Source organism: Thunnus albacares, chromosome 19 (genome assembly GCF_914725855.1).
Source record: "Thunnus albacares chromosome 19, fThuAlb1.1, whole genome shotgun sequence".
NCBI lineage: Eukaryota > Metazoa > Chordata > Actinopteri > Scombriformes > Scombridae > Thunnus > Thunnus albacares.
Window position 1 is genome coordinate 5,420,793 of NC_058124.1, and position 22,044 is coordinate 5,442,836.

Sequence of the window (22,044 nt, forward strand, 5' to 3'; positions counted from 1 at the left end):
TTTACACCACATAGGATATCCAGGAAAAGATCACATGTTAATGCCTGGTGTAAATGGGGTCTATGTGACAGCCTCTTGCAACCATCACTGCTTGACACAATGGCAGCTTAAAGTTGTGTGGAAGAGGATTCAATTTTCAGTGGGACAGTGACACTTTACATTGAAGCTATGCTGGTCCTACCATAATGAACTAACAAAGAGCAAAGAGTGTTCTCTCACTTTCACAACTTTCCCATCCTTTGCCCAGACATCGACTACAAAAATTAAGAAAAGGAAAATGCTAAAATATATCCCAATAACATTCCAAGATTCTCTAGAGGATGCTGTCATTCTCACACTCACACTGCAATCTTTCTTTTTGTCTGGGTGGTTCCGTCTACAACCCAAAGTTAAAAATACACCTAACTTTAACTCAACAGTGTCTTCAAATTCCTCAGTGCCTTTCCAGTTCACTCTTGATGTTTGTAGCAAAACTGCAGTAGTCTTAATATTCAAAACATCAACATTTTGGAATATGGGGCACTAATGAGCACCAACAAAATCAGATAATGTACCTTTAAAGTTAAACACACTATTAACACTCAAGTGTAAATACTTTTCTATTTAATAACATTCCATATATTTAATTATAACTGTACTTCTGAGGTGCCGCAGTAAAACAACTTTTACAGATTCAGCTACATTAAACAAAATCAAACAAAAACCTTATTAACTAACTTCAATTTGTGAGCAAGATTCTGGATTGCATGGAAGCTACACTACGAAAAGATAGTGCTGAGTTCGTTGAAAGATAAACAGTTGTTTTAAGGTTTCTTGTAGTGGTTTAGGTATTATAACATTCATTCAGTGATTCATTTCTTCTTCTGCCAAGATTTTTCCTGCAGATCTGGGGGATTAAACCGCACAAGTTTACTGTTCTGCAGAGATGAAAAAACCAAAATAAATACTTGCTTGGATGCTGCTCCTGTAGCTGAAGGTAACAGAGCCCAAAATAAATACCTTAACAAAACAAAAAATTGTGTGCTTCCTATTCAAGCCATTCAGTAAAAGGACAGTTCCAGGCTCAGACAGGATAAACAGATAGACAAGACTGATGGACGTAGTTGCAGATGTATGAGTTTTTCTTTTCATCATTGGTGACGAATGATATCTGGGACTGCTGTTCAACCACAGAGAGAGACAGAGACACAAGGAGAAACTGAGGGAGGCAATGCACCCAGTATGATGAATGAGTGAGACAGGAATGAGATTAGGAGTAGTCCACTGAATAAATGAACAGATTAATGAAGTGAGAAAAAAGAACAGGCGGCTCGATGCTGCCAACGACGACACGTTCCTCTCCTTCTAAATAAAAAGTGCTGCTTCTAAGAATAGCTGCACTTGCCTCTGGTTACGGGCTGCGATCGCCATCATCATTAGCACCCTCGTGGTGTGATTCTCAGCATAGCAGAAGTTGCAATGTGACTGTGGGAGATGATGGTATGTTGCTAACTTGTCCTGTTTAGCTCACAAGATGTTGAGATCCCTCCAGTGGTATTTTAGGAATAGCAGCTCCCTCATGGAACACTTGGAACTACAATACAATTATTAACGAAATAGATAATAAAACATGAATCTCCTTTGCACCTGGCATTTAAATGCATCATGGGTATCAAATTTTCAAAATTTCAGGATGTCAAGGGCTACTTTAACTACATCTGTCAGTGCCTCTCCACAAAACTGTTGTGGCAAGACACTCAGTTCAGGTGACCCATCTCCCTAAGAAAGTGTGTAGCGTGAGTTGGGTTTTATTGGCTGGAGTGATATAAAAGTCACATGAATTATGATATGACTGTTCAGACTCAGGTTGCATTGCAAAAAATCAGATCTGTATCTGATTTAAGACCACATATGAAAGTGGCCCAAATCAGAATTGAAAAGATCAGATTCCATGTGATTTGTGCTGTTCACACAAACAGATCTGAGTCACATATGAGCAAAAAATGGATTTGGGCCGCTTTTACCTGCAGTTGTAGCAATAAAGCACTGCAGACCAACAATGATGTAATGTGCATGTTTTCACAATCTACACAGTACCCAACTTCCTCTGTTGTTGGCCGTTCCACCACTTTGTTTCAGACAAAAGAATCTCAATAACTATTGGATGGTCTGCCATTAAATTCACACATCTTGTGAAATTTCTCTAAATCTACTCGATGGATTGGCATAAAATTTTGCTCAGACATTCATGGCTGTCGGACAACATATCCGTATGACTTTAGTGATTTCCTGGCCCTCCTTCTATCGCCACCAGCAGGTCAAAGATTTCTCATTTCAATTGAAATATCTCAAAATCCACTTGATGGATTGGCACAAAATTTGGTACAGTCATTCATGGTTCAATGTTAGCATGTTAAGATGCCGGTGGAGTTTTCCTTATCTAAATCATGGGTCTAAGAATAGTGGGTGTAGCATGCTGTACAAGGCCCTCTATAGTAGGGAACACTTGTGACTTTGGGCTATAAGAATAAATTCACTTCACATTACTTCTTAATGGTTATGTTCATTAAAGTCATTGCAAAAACACTGAATCATGGACTCTGCTAGAATCAACTTTACAATGGATTGTACTCGGCACTATGATAAAGACAAACCAGACACATCACCCTGAATGTTTTTCACTGTTATGAAGCATGAGTGTTGCAGCTGGTCTCAGTTTACTGTAATACAGAGGTGTAAAACACATAGTTTCCCTACTGTCCACATACTGTCCCATACTTACCAAGATACCTTGTCATCTAATGCTGCCTGAGCAATTAGAAAGTTGGAGGAAAGATTCGCATGTGGAGCAGTAAGAGTCTGGGGTTATAGGTATCGTAACACCAGCACCACACTGGACAGGGAGCTCATTATCAGGCCAGCAGGAGCAGTTGATTTCTCCAGGTCTTTTTCTCACTTCCTCGCTCCATACTTTCCCAGATCATTTATAGCAAAGCAGACAATTAAGTCCTAAGGTACCTGGTGTACAGTTGATTGTATTTCATACACAAAAATCAGATCAAACTTCAGCCAAATCATACAGTATCTCAACAAAGTCCAGATGGGAGGGTGTTAATGTTTCTCCTCCTATGCCATCAACAGAGGAGATGATGGTGACGCAGTGATTCATCTGCTGCTAGGCCAATGCTTGTCACGCATACATTGCTCATAGCAAAAGCAGTTGGCAAGGCCAGAGTACCACTTAGGAATGTAGGTCAGAATTGTTTCATGAGCCATTAAAATACAACACAAAGGATATCAAGATTTTGACTATTTGATCATTTTTCTTAGTAAAGAAAGGAGTTAGGAAATTTATTCTTCCTATTCTGAGTACAGTAATAATTTACCTTTACTGAGCGTCCTACTTTACAATCCAGTTAACAATTCAACACCGCAATCAAATAAAATCCAGCCAATAAAACTACAGAAAATGAAATAGAATAAAATACCCACAATAAAATAAAATAAGATGAAACTGATTCTGCAGGCCTCAGATCTAGGAGATCCACTGGATTCTGTATGAGACAATAAGTTTTTACCTGCATAGAGAATTTATAGATGTCAGATTCTTAACCATATTGGCAAATACAAAACCAAATTTAAAAGCATGGTATTAAATACATCTCTGCTAACTGTAACTGCACAGTGGACTCACTCCAGGTTGATGTTGGGTAAAAAGACAGCATGTAGTATGATGATTCTCGGGTTAATTGACATTGGCCAGTAAAAGCACAATTCATATTACTAACAAGAAATTTGTCAGGTCTGATAGTAACTCACGCTGAAATTAAAAAGTGGATGGCATGCCTTTATTGGTGCCACTAACTGGCATCTGTCACCAGAGCAAGAACACCATTATACCATTGGCATGTGAGTGTGGAGAGTGATCTGCCAGTGACATAATGGTATGAGTGCCACACACAAGTAGAGCAGAAGCAGCATACCAGCAGTCAACAACAACATACCACTCATAACTGGTATATACTACTAAAACAAGAGTGACATACCTTCAGTCATGTCTCAATCGCAGCAATGCTGCTGACATAGATTACAGGACAATGGATGCAGAGAATGACAAGAATGGTGAGTCAGGTTACTGGTATTACAAGGCAGCTTACCTACTAGATTTATGATTTAAAGGTGCAATATGTAAGAATCAGAAATTTTTTCTCATTAATGACACCGGTGGCTGTTAAGTGAGCTGCATTCAGTATCCTGTTGCTTTTACATGTGCTTGCACCACGTCAGCACGAACTAGCAGTGACGCTAACATTAGCCAGCTAAAACCACAATATCACAAAATATTTCACATGCTTTGCAGTAATGTTAGCTCACCTGACTCTGTGTTGTGGTGGGTGCCAGTCATTTGTTGATGTTAGTGGACTCCATTTCTAACCTAATGTTAGCTAGTGTTGCACCCTGTTGGCGCCGGAGAGAGGCAAGGCACTTGGGAGTGTGCGTAAACGTCACATCCTTTGGATTTTCGTGGAAAAAAACGTCCCGAGTCCTTCACATAGAAATCAGTCCACAGGTTGTTATAATCAACCAAGAAAGTCTCGGAAGGTCTTATTTTTTAAGTTATGTTATAATCTGTTCACTCATTAGCAATAGAAAGTGATTAATACATGTACATTGCTTCACAGTTCTTACATATAAAACTTTTAAATCTGTTGAAGTTGGGGGTTTTCACTTTGGTGTCTTTTTTTAGATCAAATGACTAGTTTTACTTCATGACATAATGCTGTGGTAACAGCAGGCTCCATATATTTTAAGCACTCCAAAGGCCCTGGAGTTGTCCATTTCCACACATAAGTAGATAGGTCTGAGTTCAGAGGAAATGATCTGCAATGCAATTGAACCATGACCCTCCTATACACCCACAGAAACTGATGTTCTTGAGGAACACAAAGATAATCCCAAACATTTCTGGCTGGACTCTTTGGGATGTCGTCTGAATGAGTATCACGATTTAAATCTAATTTATTTCCTTTTTGATCAAATAGACATTGATTTTATCATGTAGGGACTCAGGAAGCAACAGAGTATTAAAGGTCTTTGGTTTCCTTTACATCCAAGCAATAGCCTGCTGTAATCATGCCAAATCAGAATAATAGAATAATATCTGTTCCCCACATATTATGGCTGTTATGGATGTGTGAATAAATATTTAGTTAATTAGCATGATGGCAAGAATACTATACATGTGTCCCATTTAAATGATGCTTTAACATGATACATAACGTGTAATATTGTAGATAGTAGAGATGGTCATTTTGTTTGATGTTGCTGATGTTTAAGTGACAGCTATTAAAACCACAAGAGAAAGAATTAACTGGTATAATATAGCCATAGCCGGGACTTTCATTGCAGGTATTTATGAGCTAAAGCAGGAAAAGCAGCAGGAAAACACATGTTCAGGTATAACGGGTAGGAGAACAGCAGCAGAACAGTCAAGAGTATTTCTATATAAATAGTATATAGTATAACCAATTTCACAAACTGAAGCAGAAGTAATATACAACACATTTACAAAAACAAAAGTGTCCTTCTTGGTTGGGGGTAATGGAACAATTACCTCATTTCAAGCAGGCATTATAGAGAAGTTTACACAAGGATGTGTTGCTGCTCAAATGGAAGAATGCTTTATTCTTATAAAATGTACATTTCTTCACATTCTCACATATATTTCATCATCTGTTTCACACTTTGGTAAATGAACAGGGCAAAAAACAAAAAAACACCCAACAAATATACCTCTTCAAATGTACTTCATTGGTTTCCATTCATCACTTGCTTGTCAGTCTGATGATTTGGTGATTACTGCAAGATGACATTATTTGGGTTTTAACTTGGCAATCCAACAAGTGATATCCATTTTTTTTAGTAGCAATAAATGAACAAAATAGTTACATATATTGGAAAATGCTCATTGCACTAGTGACAACGCCTGAATGTTTGCTTTAGAAAAGATATTAGATATATTGTTCTGGGGTCATCATTAACGAGGTGTTTTTGTCACATTTGTGTTGACTCTTTTTCATTAAGTCAGTGTGGTTGGTTGCCTGCTGTGGAGTACTTTGAGAGGATATCCACAACTGTTCAGATCTAATTTCTGTTTTTGCCACAGTTGGATCAGGCAGCATGGTGAAGAACTTTGTAAAAGTTTTATGAAAAGTGAGAGGCAACTAACAGTGACAACTCAGTGTGGTAGAACAAAAGATAACTCAGTGCCTAAGCTTAGAGAAGGCCATTTTGTGAAAAAGAGAGAAACAGTGAGAACTGGAATTAATTCACACAAAACACTGTTATTCGGTCAAAAATATATTAAAAATACACACATAAAGTATAGGAAGAGCTCAAACCTAAGTCATATCATCTACTGCAGCTACTACTGAATTTCAGTCAATCTCATCAACTCATGCAAATTTAGTTCAAGTGAAGATTTGAGTTTGAGTCCCAGAATAAATGCAGCAATCCATCAACATAATGATTTTTGACTTGCATATACGTTTTGCATCAGCACAATGACACATTTAATGCAAAGGTTATAATGGGGTTATTTATAATAGACATTCCTCAGCTCTGAACATAATAGTCAAAATGGAGGTTTGAAGAATTATATGACTGCACAGCAGGAAGCCTCAAGCCAAGACTGCCATCTCAGTATGGGGCCATTAAAATGTAATGGCACCCAGCCACCACACTAGTGCTCCTCCACGCTATTGATTTGTTCTATTTTGGGAAGATGCTATATTGAAAAGATACTAGATCTACAATGTTATTTTGTACTGATCAGCCACACACAGTTTAGTAACGACAAAATGCTTGAGGCTGTGTCCAGGTGATCCAGGTCATCTACCCCAACTTTACCTGACTTTCCTCATCATTAAATGGAGGCAAATAGGGGAAAATGGCTTGTCTATATGTGGATAAAATCTGAACATCAAGACATTAAATGCTTCCTATTTAGAGGCAGAAATTCAAATGGAAAAACAGACTTATTGTCCACTTTATTACATGCAACTGCTCCTTAAACAGCATGATACCCAAACACTAAATCATGTGGCTGCAGATTAAAGCATGCAGACAGGATTGAGAGTTTCATTTAATGTTGGATTAAACATTAGAATTTGTAAGATGCATGATCTAAATATTGATGAACATGATTAGATTATTGGTCCTTGCAGCTTGGAATTTACAGACTGGTGTAATATGCAGGAAACATATATGGGAAGTTATGTTTTATATGAGCTCCAAATCTTAACAGATTCCTTATCTCTCTATTTAAGTCTTCAAGTTTGACTTTTTAAATGCTCAGTTGTAAATGTTTTAACAAATTATTAATCATTGAAAGCAAACCTAAATTGACTCAATAAGGGATGCAAAAGGGTTCTGATTTGATAAGCAGACTTGATACTAGATTCTGATTTGATAAGAAGTGTTTTTTAACCATTTTAATCCTAAGAAAAAAAAGGACATCCAGACCCATCCAAGCTGCAGTAACAGGAAGCTCTCAACGTAATAGCAGCTCAGTCCAACACAGACATGAAGAAACACACACCACTCTACATTTTTTCAAACCTCAATTTCTGTTGTGATAAGATGATGGTAGGGTTATGAAGTAGCATTAACAGCATGAAACCATGGAAGACTTCTGTCTCAAACATGTACCAGTACAGACATTAGGGCCCTTAAGGTTGGAGTATGCATGAAACAAAGTAGTTTGTAGTTCATACAGTGTGGTTGTGGGACACAGTCTTCCCCAATTCTGACGTCTGTAATGTTTGGGGGGAGGTGGTCTCAGATGCTATTTGAAGATCTGACATGTGCTCCATTCATCGTCTTCCAAATTGAAATGACAAACTTTGTTGCTTGTAATCACCATACAGAATGACACATATGAGCATTTTCTCATTTGACGCCCCGATCAGCGGGATGACATCATTTGTCAGTGTCTTCCAACACCTCTACAGTTTGGTTTGGTTTAGGGACAAACACGGCTTGGTTAGGACTGGGAAAAAGCCAAGTTTAGGTGAAAATTAGTGCTTAGTTAAGGTTAGAAGAAAATCGTTGTTTGAGATGAAATTAATACCTCAAGGCTAGGGGACAATACTGGTCATAGCAAAAACAAACCAATGTTGACTGTAGGTAGGAAATGGAACTGCAACAAACTTCAGTCTCCAGTGTTAGAATCCCACATTTTGTTGACCCATCCAGTCACTTGACCACCTCCTTAAGACTATAACAATGTCACCCAAGTTCCTGCTTTGCTCCCAACTGACAAAAAGCATAATTCCTACGGCCTCTAGAGGGCTTTGTCACTTCAAAAGGCATAATTCCTACGGCCTCTAGAGGGCTTTGTCACTTCAAAGTAAATGAATGTCATTTTGGGGCATTTTTAGGCCATTGGCTGAAACATTTTTCTTAGGACAGTCTCCTTGCATTTGAAGCACACTGACCCTTTAGGCTTCTTTTGGTTGACGTGGGACAGAATCCTTCAGGAACAATTCCAGCCTCTTGTTGACTCCATGTCTTTAAGAGCTGTTGAAAGATGGCCGTACAGTCTATGAATCTCTAGAGTTGTAATTTACATAATCATATTGCCTGTGGAGCAACATGTCTTTTGTTACTGTCTGTATTATCTTTGCTTTTGATGTGTTTCATGTTTTCTTCATGTTCTGTACCAAACCTCTAGGGCAGATTCCCCCTATAGGGAGCAATAAACTAAGCAAACTATGCTTCTATTACTATGAACATGTAGACAAATCTGTTGCTGTTGGCAGTTTGCAACACATCTCAGAGACACCTCTTAATATTTATAGACCTCCACGACAGTGTTCATTAGATTTTTTTTAAATACAACAGTAATTTCAACAGCAAGAGACAATCTTCAGCCCATGTTTTGTCATTGTGTCAGCATATATTTGCATTCATTCATTATTTTCCTATTCTTACTTATTCAAGAGATCTATTGTGATTCCCTTTCTGAGCACCACAGAGTGCACTCTTATTTCCACTTGTCATAGTCTGACATGTAACAATAACTTGCATTGTTAAATGCCTCAATAAGTGTGTCTAAGTATCTTTATACCTGTATCCATTTCTATCTGTTTAAAAGCCTGGTTGAGTGTGGCTGGAAGTGAAGGATAAGGATGCTAAACAATGATAACCTTGGGTGCCACCATGCAAACAGTGAGCCAGCAGAGTACACTTCAGCTTCTGAGAAGGTGAATAGAGAGATCAAATGAAGGATGGAAAAAAAGAGAAAAACTATTATTTAAGTAAACAGAAGTCACTGCCAGTTAGGAATGAGAGTGATGTTTAATGTTTTGGATGAGTAATGCTGTTTCTCCTGTGCTCATGATGCTGACAGAGCAGCGATGAGTGTGTACAGGCTGGAAGCAGCTCAGCTCAGTTAGGTGTCCTGCATGGAGACAAGCCAATATTAGTCTACCAAGCTTATAAACTGTTGCCACAACATAACCCACAATCTCTCTGCCTGACACCTTGATTCCACCGGGCAAGACGGTTTTGTTCTGTCCTCGCACTGTGTCGTACCCCACCGGGAGCATTTCAGAAGCGTTTTGCTCAGGCAGCACCAGAGAGAAGAGAGCCACCCCTCTACCTGAACAAGAAGTCAGGGACTGGGGCAGTCATGGCAGCAGTGTTGTCATAAAATCTTGTGATTTTCCACTTCCACGATGAACCTCTCGTCGTCCATGGTGACAAATACCCTCTGACTGGTTGACTTCTGGCCTGGTGCCACCGGTTATAACGTAAAGTTGATGTAGTGATGTGATATAAAATCTGGATTTTGAAAATTGACCGGATGCTCTACGCTGTTCCTGTGTCTGACTTCCTGCTTTGCTTGATCTGCTCTTTGCAGCTTGACGCAGCTTCCATCAAAAATAGACTAGGCACGTATGTTTAGTGGAGAGCTGCTTGTTGGACGCTTCTGAAACACTCTTCGGTGCGTCTGGTGGGATCACAAGCATTGACTAGAGTGGCCGTGGTCAGTTCTGCGTCGCAGCCGGAACGCAACGCAGACGTGTCCGGTGGGATCTGCTGCCCGCTGCTGATTGAAATTATAGCACCCGAGCGGGTCTGCTTGTTTGGGGTGAAGCCTCTTAAATATTTCCTGCTAACAGTGAAATAATTACACACAGTGTTGGATTACAAAGAGCAGCACAGATGGACAGTGATTACTCAGACCCTTTAGAAAGATGCTGCAATGGGAGAAGTTTAATCTGCACATTTATGGTTGGTTCATGTTGCCTTCACCAATTTAGTATCTATTAGACTGCATATGTTGCTACAGAGCATTCCAAAATTAGCAGAGCTGTGCAGTTCAAGATGTATAGGCCTTCTGGTTCAAACTGATAAACGTGGAAATGTTTCATGTCCACCTTCAGTGATTCTGAGAATATCCAGCATTTTCCTGGCTTCTTCCTGTCAGAGCAGATGGAATCTTTAAACCTTGGTTGAAGGAAAAGACAACAGATATCAAGTGAGTGGTTGTTATGGGGATAATTATAAAAGGGGCAGATGGCTTAGGGGTATATCAGAGCCTGCCAGGCTATTTTTAGACTTACTGCAGCACACCGCAACCTTTTAAAGCACATCCTCCGGCTCCATCGAAGCATTCATCAATGACCCTGCCTTGGTAGTGGCCAGTGGCCGGGATGAGCTGTTAAACCCTGATGACCTGGTCATCTGGGCCAGAGCACAACTCTTTGTTAATGTTCATCCTGGAAGAAAAGACACTGCTACTGGAGTACGGTCAACCAGGAGTTCTAGTTTAATCATGTGTTTTTCTTCTTTTTAATGTGAATAGTTTTATTTTCAAATATGTATTTTTATTTTTGTCTCGTTATAGTTGTCATGTTTTCTGTTCCAGCCACTTGGAATAGTCCACAAAAGGAATTTAAATTAAGTTATCTACCTTGGCAGAAATCAAGACTTTTTATTATCTGTTTTTTTTTTTTTTTTTTTTTTTTTTTTATATTGTTTTGTCTGCAACTTTTTATGCTGCCGTCTTGGCCAGGTCTCCCCTGCAAAAAAGGTTTCCAACCTCCACGGGACTTCTGGTTAAATAAAAGTTACATTCAGAATATATATATATATAAATCTCTACTGCAGATTTTGTCTTTGGAATTAGCAGCAACAAGAATGTACTGAACTCATTGTTTTTATAAGAAGGCCTTGGGATGCATAATTATTTATATAGAATAGAAAACAATTGGTAGAAAGTTCTTTTTCATTTTAATACTTTAGTATTGAAAAAATGTCTTGTTTTTCATTTCATTTCTTTCTTTTTTTTAGGGGTCAGAATTTAATTTTCTTAAAATATGCATGTGGGTATAGATTAAGGTTCTTCCTTGCTGTCTTTAAGTCTTTTGGAGGGATTTTTGGAGAATAACTGTGTCTCTGTGGGTGTGATTTATTTGTTTGTACTGTACATCTACCAAATGCAATTAACCATTGGCCGTAAAGAAATGTATAATATTTCATTTGTCTTCTTATGTGCCAGAGTGAGTATTTTTGGCACACTTCCATTTGTACAAAAACAACCTGCCATTTTAAGAACTTGCCAAAAACCTCGACTTACAATTACTTGCCCTTCACAACACACACACACACACACATACACACACACACACCCCTGCACTACATATACACAGTAGCATATTCCTGATGTAATCACTTTAGCAGCAGACTAAAATCCCCTTTGTTTAATGAACATTTCCTACATACTGTATACTTCAGAGATGTCATCACTGAGCCTTTCAGAGCATTTTATATGAGCTGTGATGAACATGACATCTATATTTGTTTGGATCTGATTGGTCCGCTCTTCCCCTCATGTTGCACAATATTTGTGAGTGAATCTTAATGAGCTGAATCGGCAGCCGGTGTGACGCACGGCATAATCGTGTAAACACTGGCAAATCTCCAAGTGTCAGTCGTCATCTTTATCTTCACCTGCGCTCGCACTTCACGGTTGACAGTGATATGGTGAGGGGCGGAGAGGCTTGTTGAATCTGCGAGCTGTAGTTTGATCTGTGGCTTCCATACTCATACAGTAGGGAGGTGTCGTGTCTCTCTCTCTCTCTGTCTCCCTCTTTCTTTCACTTTCTCTCTCTCTCTCTCTCTTTCTCTCTCTCTCTCTCTGTTTCTCTCCTGGTTGCTGTGGCGACGCCTGCCGCAGCGCTTTGCCTCTGCAGACTCCAGCAGCAGCATCTGGGCAGAGCCGTGTGTGCGCTAACATGAAAGCTGAACCCAGCTACACACGTTATGTAACATGTACGTACTGTACCTGCACGTTAGTACAGGAGGGTAATTAATAAACAGATCAATTCCTCTGAATTTATTAATGAACCTGTCACAACACAAGAAATCAATGTATTAAAAATGAGATATGGATTAGGACTGGTCTCCTAAGTCAGTTCTTATCAAACAGAGCTCTTGTTAATGCTAAACACTTCTTTAGACACACACACACACACACACACACACACACCCTGTGATGTACTGTACCTGTTGCTCGTGCAGCACTTGTTGGAGCAGTAAATGAAGCAGTGTTTTGTCGCAGTGATATTTCTCCCTCCAAATCCTCATCCTCCTTCCTGCTGACATTTACTTATCCTGTGTTTTGTGGCCTGTTTTATTAGTACAATTCCTCTGACAGTCCAAACTGCTCCTCTACAGCTCACTTAGCTCTTCATTTTCTATTCACCTCCCCATCTCTCCTCCTTTTCCTCCTCCAGCGTGTATCATCATCAGGCTGGGGAGAAACTCTTCTGATTTTAATTTCTTTGTTAGAGCCCCTCTGTAGTTGTAAACAAAGCTCCTTTAAATAATGTGCTGCTAGGATGATAACTTTTTCAATGGCTGAATAATTGTTTTTATATTGAGTCATTATGAGTGCAATTTTCAAATCACAAATGAAGCCAAACGTACACTTAAATGTCTTAACAAAAGAAAAAAAAGTTTAGTTCCAGCCTTTAGGGATTTTACAGTTCATTAATGGTCAAGTGGAAATTTATATTTAATGAACACAAATCAAAACTCCCCGCACATTATTAGTTTGCATTACAGTAATCAGATATTGTGTTTACGCCTGGTCTTCAGAGGAAGAGGATTATCCCTGCAAAACAGTCCAGTGGAGTACATAATCAACCTCTGTTAACATGCCTCCCCCTATTACAGTGCATATTTGCATAATCTTCTCTTAAATGCATATGCAATGAGGAGAGAGACGCACATTCCAGACAGTCACTAAATTGGCTTGCAAACGGTTGAGACTGCTTGATAAATATAGCACGTACGTTTGGGGCAGATTAGGTCCAACATCACAACTGCACCTGTAAAACAGGCACAGAAACATGAGTAAATCTGGCCCTCAGTATCTTTTTAGATGTTTGAGAAAGTGCAGACTGGGCAGAGTGGCAAGTCTTTTACTACACAAACAATTTAACACAACAGGTAGCTAGCAGGTAGCACAGCTGCTGTTGCATGTAAATGACAGACAGCTAGTGAACAGAATTGTTGAAAACTCCCAATTAAACTTTTAAACACACTATACTGTAACATTGTTTAAAGCTTAAAATCTATTCAGAATCTTCAGGATTCAAGATGGGGAACGAGCTTATATTGTCAGCCTGTGAAGCTAACGTTAGCCGAAGCAGCTACAGTGCGTAGCTGTAAGCAGCATTAGGCCTCATCAATCTGTCAAAATATTGTCAGATGTGTTTTATCATCATAACTAGCCAACAACAAAGCTGTTACCACTTTCGAATGTCATGATTATTAAGTAATGTAAAGTAGCAAAGTATACTGTTATTGAAATATTTTAATAAATGTAAGCTGAATTAGCCATTTTTTTCTTTTATAGAAAACTGGGCAATTTAATGTAAAAAATGAGTTTTCTGTAACTGACTAGTGTTTTTTTAAAGCCTGGGAGGACCTCAACAACATTCCACTGATGTAGAAATAATAGAGGTTTGTGATTATGCTTGGTAAAATAATAATTTATAGAAAATAATCGCAGTTTAATTCACATTGTTGGTCATAAAAATGACTTCCTCAAATCGTTCACTGTTTCCCACCATGAGCCAGAGGGATGTAACCTATGCCTACTCGGCCTCCAGAGATACTTCTCTCCACGACATACCTACACACAGGACTGTGGAGGTAAACTAGGGAGCATGTGTACAGTGGTACTACAGCACTCAACTCTGCACGCCAGGAGAAACACACATCAGATGCTTTTAAAAAGCAGAGTTTTGTTTTGACCTTTCCAGTCCTCTCTGCAGAGGTGCAAAAGATGTTTGCTGAGGGTCCAGAGAGACACACAGCCAATCAGAACCTTTAGCCTCTCCATTTTTTCATTTATAAAATTTGGGTACTGGCCAATGCATCCCATCTCATCAGTGCTACCTTGCCAGTGACAATTGTGAGAAAATGCAGATTTTCTTTTTTTCATAATTACAAATAATTTGTATTTCTGAACGGTTTTCCTCATCAGAGCAGGCTGGAGTTTCTTTCCACTGCTTGTTTTTCTGCATATATGTTGCCTAAATGAGTTGCTTGCCTTGGTGCTGATACACAATCCAGGATAGCAGAGTAGAGAAACAGAATAGCAAATGTTCAGGCTGTGGGTGTGTGTGACTGAGGCGCGCGTGTGTGGGAGTTCATCAGCTCATTACAGACTAACCATCCTCTTTTGTTCGCTTTTAATGTGAAAGAATTTATTTCCAGTTTTAGAGCCAATGTAGGCTACCTATAATTTGCACATCTCCTAGCAACAAGACTTTGAACAAACTAAATATAACTACTTGCTAAGGTGTCACTATAGGCTCAGTTCTACTGGCTATGAAAGGGTTGTGTTATGTGTGTGTGTATGTGCATATATGTATTTGTGCATGTGTGTCTAAATATACCATCACTGGCAAACTATTGCACTTAACATTAGCGAGAGGTAACTGAAATGACGTTCAAACTACAAGAAAAATGGCAGAATAACCAAAGTAGCAATAGTGGTGGTGTTTCATATCCTACAGTTTGGGGGAATCTTGAAATTTGCTTAAACCTTCCACATAATGAGCAAAATAGATTTTCTGGTTTAAAAAAAAAAAAAAAAAAAAAAAGGCGGCCTCTATACAGCACATGGCTTTATTACTGGAATACAGCTTGTGTTTGGTGATCTTCAGTGTTCCTCAACACAGAAACAATCCTGGATAATTCAACAATACTATGGGTTTATGTTATGACCTCCAATTTAAATGATTTCAACTTCATTTTGGAGAATTTCTGTCTTTTCTGCCAGTTTGGTTTGACAGATGGCTCTAAATACAGTGATACCCATGAGCCACATCAAAACGCTTCAGAGTTGGAATTGGAAGGAAAACAGTGCGTCAGTTACTCAATTCATCCAAAACAAAAAACAATGACAGATTCTGAAAGTGAACTGATTTAAACAGCTGAATGTTGTGCAAAGCATAATCTCTAGGAACTTCAGCAACACTCAAGGCACACATACCGCAATTTTATCAAAGAACCAGATATTTCTTAACACAGGTAATCTAATCTTTTGAGTTTCATGCCCATCTAAGCTTTGGAAGTGTTCCAACTGTAAGTCACTTATTGTTGTCTATGCAAAAAAAGTTAATAGGACTTTTACTACCAAAACACTGGATGCCCAAAATACATTCCACATTGCAACTGTACTGAATAAGATTTACCAAACCAACCTCACCAACATATCATACAAACACAGTGTTTACATCAGGGTAGGAAATTAACTTTTCTTTACAAGGGCTTTTTTTTGTTCTCATGAAATATGTTTCGGGGGACATTTTGGATAATTTCCAGGGCAATTTTTTCATGAAATGCCTTAGTTCTATGTTGCATGACAGACCAATATTAAATGATTTTCCTATTTTCTTATTAAAAATAAGCAAAGGAGGCAGCCAAACTTATAATGCAAGAACATGAATGGGTAAAAATACTCACACTGTTATAATCCCAGTTACAAATTATAACTGTGAATATTTTTATCCAATTAATGCATATTTATTTAGTAAGTATAAGTAATAAAAACATTACATAACGTTAGATTTCAACATCTCAGCAACATTGCTGATTGTCTAGTATGTTAGGTTTGGCACTCTATGGTTTAAAATAACATGCGCTGTGACAGCTTTTGTAGCTGAAAAGGCAATTTTACATTTTTTAGGGGCCTTTTTGTCCCAAGCCCATTTCTAATTTCTGACCCTGGTTTACATGCACACGTGACTTGCTAGTTTATTGCAATACATTGTAATTTGTCTGAACAGTGAGCTGCAGATTTCACTAGGTTGTACAGTACCTGTAGAAAAAGAGACACTCAAGAGTTTTTGAGTGATGTCAGTCTCCCTCCCTTTTGGCTTCTTAAGTTTAATTTTTCTTGATATATGTTGCAGCCAGCAGGTTATCTGCAGGCATAATCGGAAAAATGAATTTTATCCACTACTGATATTTTGTTGATTTCAATGCATTAAATCACAAAAATGTATATAAAAACACATTAAGGATAATTCAGCAATACCTGAAAGATGGAAAAAAAAAAACAACAATAAATTAGTGCCCAGAAATGTGACATTTTCTTCACTTTACAAGGTTTGTAATGAAATAAAAAAGTATTGATTATGAAGACTGATCCACTTGACATGTCTACATGTTACTGCAGTCAAATGTGAATTTAAAAATGGTAAGTAGCATGTAGTAGCATTTAATAACTACATGGATAGTGTCACAGTATTGTCATCTCATGTATCATGCATTGTCAAAACTAAAATCATATTAGGAACTGACCTAAAGGTAATGAAACCACTGGCAAAAATAACAATACCAGTAATTGATATTGATGCATATTTGTGTGGAATCCTGTCAAAATATCACAACCCAGGTCCCATAAAAAAAAAAAGTATAGTATTTTAAATAATGTACCATATGTAGTCAGAGATGGATGACATTGGTTGATGAAAACCTTAAGGCCAACAAACTAATACATTAGCTTTAGAGATAAGTGGCTTTTCTTTTTTCTTTGTCAGTGACAAAAATCTTTTAAAAATCCTAAAAACCTCTTGTAAGCCGCTCAGTGAGTGCTGCTGGTTGTCTGTGTTGACTGAAGTGTGTTTTTAATACAGACGTGGAGTAGTTGAATGTCACCCTCCTGTAGCTCCAGCCTCCCCGGGGCTCTCTCACTGACGATGACAGCACGGCCTCGGCCACCCACACCCACCCTCACCCACCCTCGCTCTCCCCCATCCTCCCCCCTGCTGGATTGTCTGTCTATCTACATACCCCCCCCACCCCTTGCTGTACGCAACAGATCGGCACACCAGTGGCACCGAACGCAGCTCGGCTCTTTCATCAGGCTGTCACACAGGCTCAGCCGCTCTGACTCACAGTATTTATCACAGCCGCGGGCGTGACACTAGAAAGCGTATGACATTCGGTTTGCGCATGCATGTGTGTTTGTGTGTGTGTATGCTACCGTTATTCTCGGAGGAGTCATTACTCGGGTGATCTCTTCGGGCGCCCCTGAATCCCCCATGTTTCTTCTCAGCCCGCCAGGAGCATACGGGAGCTCAGTTCACTGAGCTCGTTGTTCAAAACAAATCATCGTGTCTCCCCCTGCACCTTAGCCAAATAGGGGCCACATCAGCAGTGACTGGCCACACATTAGCGGAATTGAATTGAACTCACTCAGTGTTTCTTGGTTGCTTGTGACAGGAGAAAGGGAGATATAGCCATGTGAGGAGAGATGAACATACTTCAGGGTGATGTATGTTTTTGTGTGGCATGGTGGGATTGTTCCAACAATCTCATTCGGCCTTTCTTAACAGAAATTAGTCATGCATGAGATTAACAGAAGGGAATTCAGTTTAATACCCACAGCTCCGGCACTCTCCACTGATGTCAATAAAATGTATTTTGGGACAAACAAAGCCTATTGATCCTTCACGAGAAACAGTATGATAGGCCATTAATGGTCGGGTCGGGTTTTGATGAATACAAATGAAGTGGAGATTGGGAGGAAATCCTGTGAATGACCGTGCACGATAGTTGAATGTGGGTTTGAAAAGTCTTAATTCTTGTTTCTGCAAAATTCCTCAGAGTTCTATTTTTGTACAAAATGTTTAGACAAAAGAAGCTTCCCCCCCAGTCCTGCTAATCCCCTCCTTTCTTTTTCTTTTTTTCTGTCTCTAGATGTGTTAGTGAATGGGAAGCCATGTGACTGCGATGTCATTGCCGACTGTAAAGTGGGCGACGCTGTGACCCTGGAGGTAAAACTGACCAATCGGAGCAAGAATTCTGTGGGCCCCCTGGCCCTGACTGTAGTGCCCTACCAGGACTACCAGAACGGAGTCCAGAACTACGATCTGGAGGACGCCGTCACCTTCATTGGCTCCAACACCTTCTATATTGACACGGTCAGTAGGAGCTTTAGTACTACGCTGATGTCATTCCCCAACAGACAACAAAGAGATATATTTAAAACAGTCACATCACATCATGTAACCAGACTGCTTCATGATGTCACAGAGATAGACTTAAAAGGGAAAGTCAATTCAGAAGAGCAATTTTTGCTTTTCCTGGCAGCTCATAGTAGCAGAGGTCACACCAAATGCACTAATAATATGGGAAAACTAAGTGCTAGTTTGAATTCTGTTGTAGCTGGTTGTCCAGGTTGTAGCTGAACAATGCACAGAGTGTATTTGATGTACTGGGTAATGTAATGTATATTGACATTACTGATGACCATGTTCAAAGGCATACTGTAGTTTTTTACTCTTTAATGTGTTTCCTTTCTTTTCTCACAGCCTTTAGTTTTTATTCATTTCCAGTTTTCCAATTTTTATCTTGAATTACTTGCAGAGACTTGATATTTGCTCAAGTTCAGCATCTAGGACCACAACTAACAACTTTTAATTATCTTCATAATTATTTTTATTATCTTTTAACAATAATATGTCAATTATGTTTACTGAATAACATAAATTCCTCAAATTGCTTGTACTTTCCTTTTGATAGTCACCCAAAGATATTTAATTTACAATGATATAAAACAAAAAAGGCAGCAAATCTTCATTGAGAAGCTGGAACCAGTGCATATTTTGTGATTAATGAAACAAGACAGGCAGACATGTTTTCTTTGATTGATTACATACCTTAAAGGTCCTGAAAACCTATTTTCTCAATCAGTTTCTACGATGAGTGATCCTACTTGAACACAGGATTGGTTATTTGACCTGAAACATTTCTTTCTCTCTCTTTGACTCTGTGCTTTTCTCACTGGTTTGAAGCGGGTTGAGCTCATTTTTTAAAATCAGAATCTCATGACAGTTGTTGGGTTGTTTTTAATAAATAATACCTAAAGATGTGTTTTTTTTTAAGTTGGATTGTTGTTTAATTAATTTTATGTTGTGGAGAAATACTAAATATTTGAAACCATGTTTTCAGAGGCATTGAGTTTCAAGTCACTGCCAGGCTAGAACCTGCAAAAACACAAGCATCATCCTTTAAAAATCATCATCTGAATCTATCCTAACTTATGAAGAGTGGAGGGATCCTAAAACTGAAGTATAATAAGCCTTTCCTTTTATGCCAAATTCTAACTGCTGGATGCTGAACAAGTAGGAGGTGATATAAAAGACATGATTGATGCCAGTACAAAGAGTTAACACAATCCCAAAGAATAAAAACAATTATTTGCTGCACGTCTGTAGCTTTTCATCAAAAGCACAGTCAGCTTCAAACTTACTCCCCAGCTGGCTTCACACTGGCTGACTGTGTGCCAGGTTCATTATGAGACTGATCAGAGGTGATTGCTAACGATTCTTACGGCTGTGTTTCTTTGCCATCACCAGGTTAAACCCAAAGAAAGCTCTGTCTGTGTGGGTGCCCTGCTCTTCCTCTACACTGGAGATTTCTACCTTAATATCAAGTTCCAGGATGACAGTGCTGGACGAGAGCTTCCCTTAGCCTGGTTCACTCTGCCCAGCGTCCACATCAGATCACTGGACACTCCTCTACAGGCTGGGGCCTAAGAAGCCCTGGAGCCTGGTGGTCTCAACATTGTAGGTGTGGATGAGGGATGGAGGGTGTTGTTCTTGTTGTCTGTAAATAGAATAGCCTAATGAAATAAATCACATGTAAATATCATTTTGTTAAAGGTTACAGCATGTGTACAGTAGAGTGCAGCCTTTGTTAAGATTTAACATCTTATCTTCAAAACTCGCTTCGTTCCCCAACATTTATGACAACAACATTTTGGAGTGAAATCAGTTCATCGAATTGCTGCGATTACTGTTTTAGCTCATTTGCTTAGAGTTTATCTTTGGTTAACTTTGATATTTTTCGGTAGCAAACAGTCTTAACATTGCTAACCTATAGCTGTGATCACACCATGCTGGAGTATAAAATACTCTACAAAAGAGATACAGAATAGTTTGCTGTCATTAGTGAGACAGGAGTGGATGGAACAAATGTGCTCCCTTAACCATGATAACTTATTGTCCGGTTAGCGACCAAGCTAGCTTGCTAACTGGTAGTTAGCTAAGCCAGTAGCTAGCCAGATAACTTGGAGAGCTATTTTGGCTGGCTAGCAGTAGCCTGTTAACAGCTAGCTAAACTGGCCGCAACCAATGGTAGCCACTGCATGACCCCACAAGTAGTCAACAAGCTTCCACCAACAACTATTATGCGAGGTGATGCGACATGCGCCACTTTCTAGTGTAACTGGGCACTAACACCACTGTCATACTCATTTTCTTTTTATCTTTAAACATTTGATTTTTGAATTATGGTGCCATTTATTCAGTGGATTTTTCTTTTTTAAATTAGTACAACTTGACTTAACGACCTCAAAGCCCTTACTGAAGAAGAACACTGGAAATTTGATAAGTCTATAGCCAGATATGTACACATAAAACTTAACTTATTTCTACTGCTGTATGGACATTTTCTTTGTCTTCGTGCCACCAGATGAATTTGACTATGTTACATTAGCCTATCATTATGTGTGACATATAATTGTTGTAAATAAATGTTTAAACAAAGCAACCTTTGTTGATTTTGACATTATTCCAGCTCTTTGCATTTGTCTATCCCAGCGTTATAGCTCTGTGATCATCTTTCTTTTCTCTCTGCTGAGATGACCTTTATCACCACAGCATCTAGGGAAACTCAAGTCTGGCATTCACACACTTCAAAATCCATAAACTATAATCATCAGGGAAAACATAGCTGACTTATAATCATTTTTAACGTTTATTTTTCCATGGAAATTCAACTGAACGCCATGCTCTTGTCCAGTGATGCCTCACAGTACATTCTCACAGCTGGAAATATTTGGACCATTTGTAATAATACAGAGGTCCCTTATCTCCCTCATGTTGTATGTTGCACATTGCACCTTTTTGAGAGTTTTAGTACTTTTTGATTTACTGGGAGTTAACCAGTACACCCACAGCACTACTGATATAGTGTAAAACATTAGTCATTTTCTGAGCCCATCTGGGAACCTAAATCCCCTATCTACCAGTAACAATCCCACTTCTCCAACCTTTTAGGTTACCACTAGTCCCAGCAGTAGCTATATATAGGATGAGCATTGTAAACTCTCACTGCAGGCCCTTCCTCCATCCCCTCACTGGTGGACCAAATGTGAACTGGGTGATAAGAAGATGCTGAAGGCAGATTAGCCTTGTCGAAGGGCTGAAATGTCTTGGGGGGTGGCTGAGAGAATTCAAATGAAGTAGTTCAAGAAATTCATGTGGCTTTGAGAGGGTTTGTCAGTAAGAGAAAATACACTCTAACATGAGGCAGTCCAGCTTGGGTAAGACCAGCTTGTTTCCTACCTTCTGACCAACCATTATGTCGGGGCTTTGTGTGAATTGAGAGCTTACATCTATTAATGGCAGGGATCAGAGAGGGCTTGTTTTTTACTCTCACCGCCTGACCACAAAACATCAGGAT

The 22,044-nt window shown here is 39.0% G+C and overlaps 1 protein-coding gene across 4 annotated transcripts in view; it reads left to right on the forward strand.

Annotated features, from left to right (window-relative positions):
- The window catches only part of trappc9 (trafficking protein particle complex subunit 9), a 213,591-nt gene extending 192,465 nt beyond the window's left edge, over window positions 1–21,126 (forward strand). For all 4 annotated transcript variants that reach the window (XM_044335377.1, XM_044335380.1, XM_044335378.1 and 1 more), the window contains 2 exons: window positions 18,274–18,497; window positions 19,935–21,126. In XM_044335377.1, coding sequence (XP_044191312.1) covers window positions 18,274–18,497; window positions 19,935–20,114 — 404 coding nt within the window. In that variant the 3' untranslated portion in view covers window positions 20,115–21,126. The remainder of the gene's footprint in view (window positions 1–18,273; window positions 18,498–19,934) is intronic.
- The last annotated feature ends 918 nt before the right edge of the window (window positions 21,127–22,044 follow it).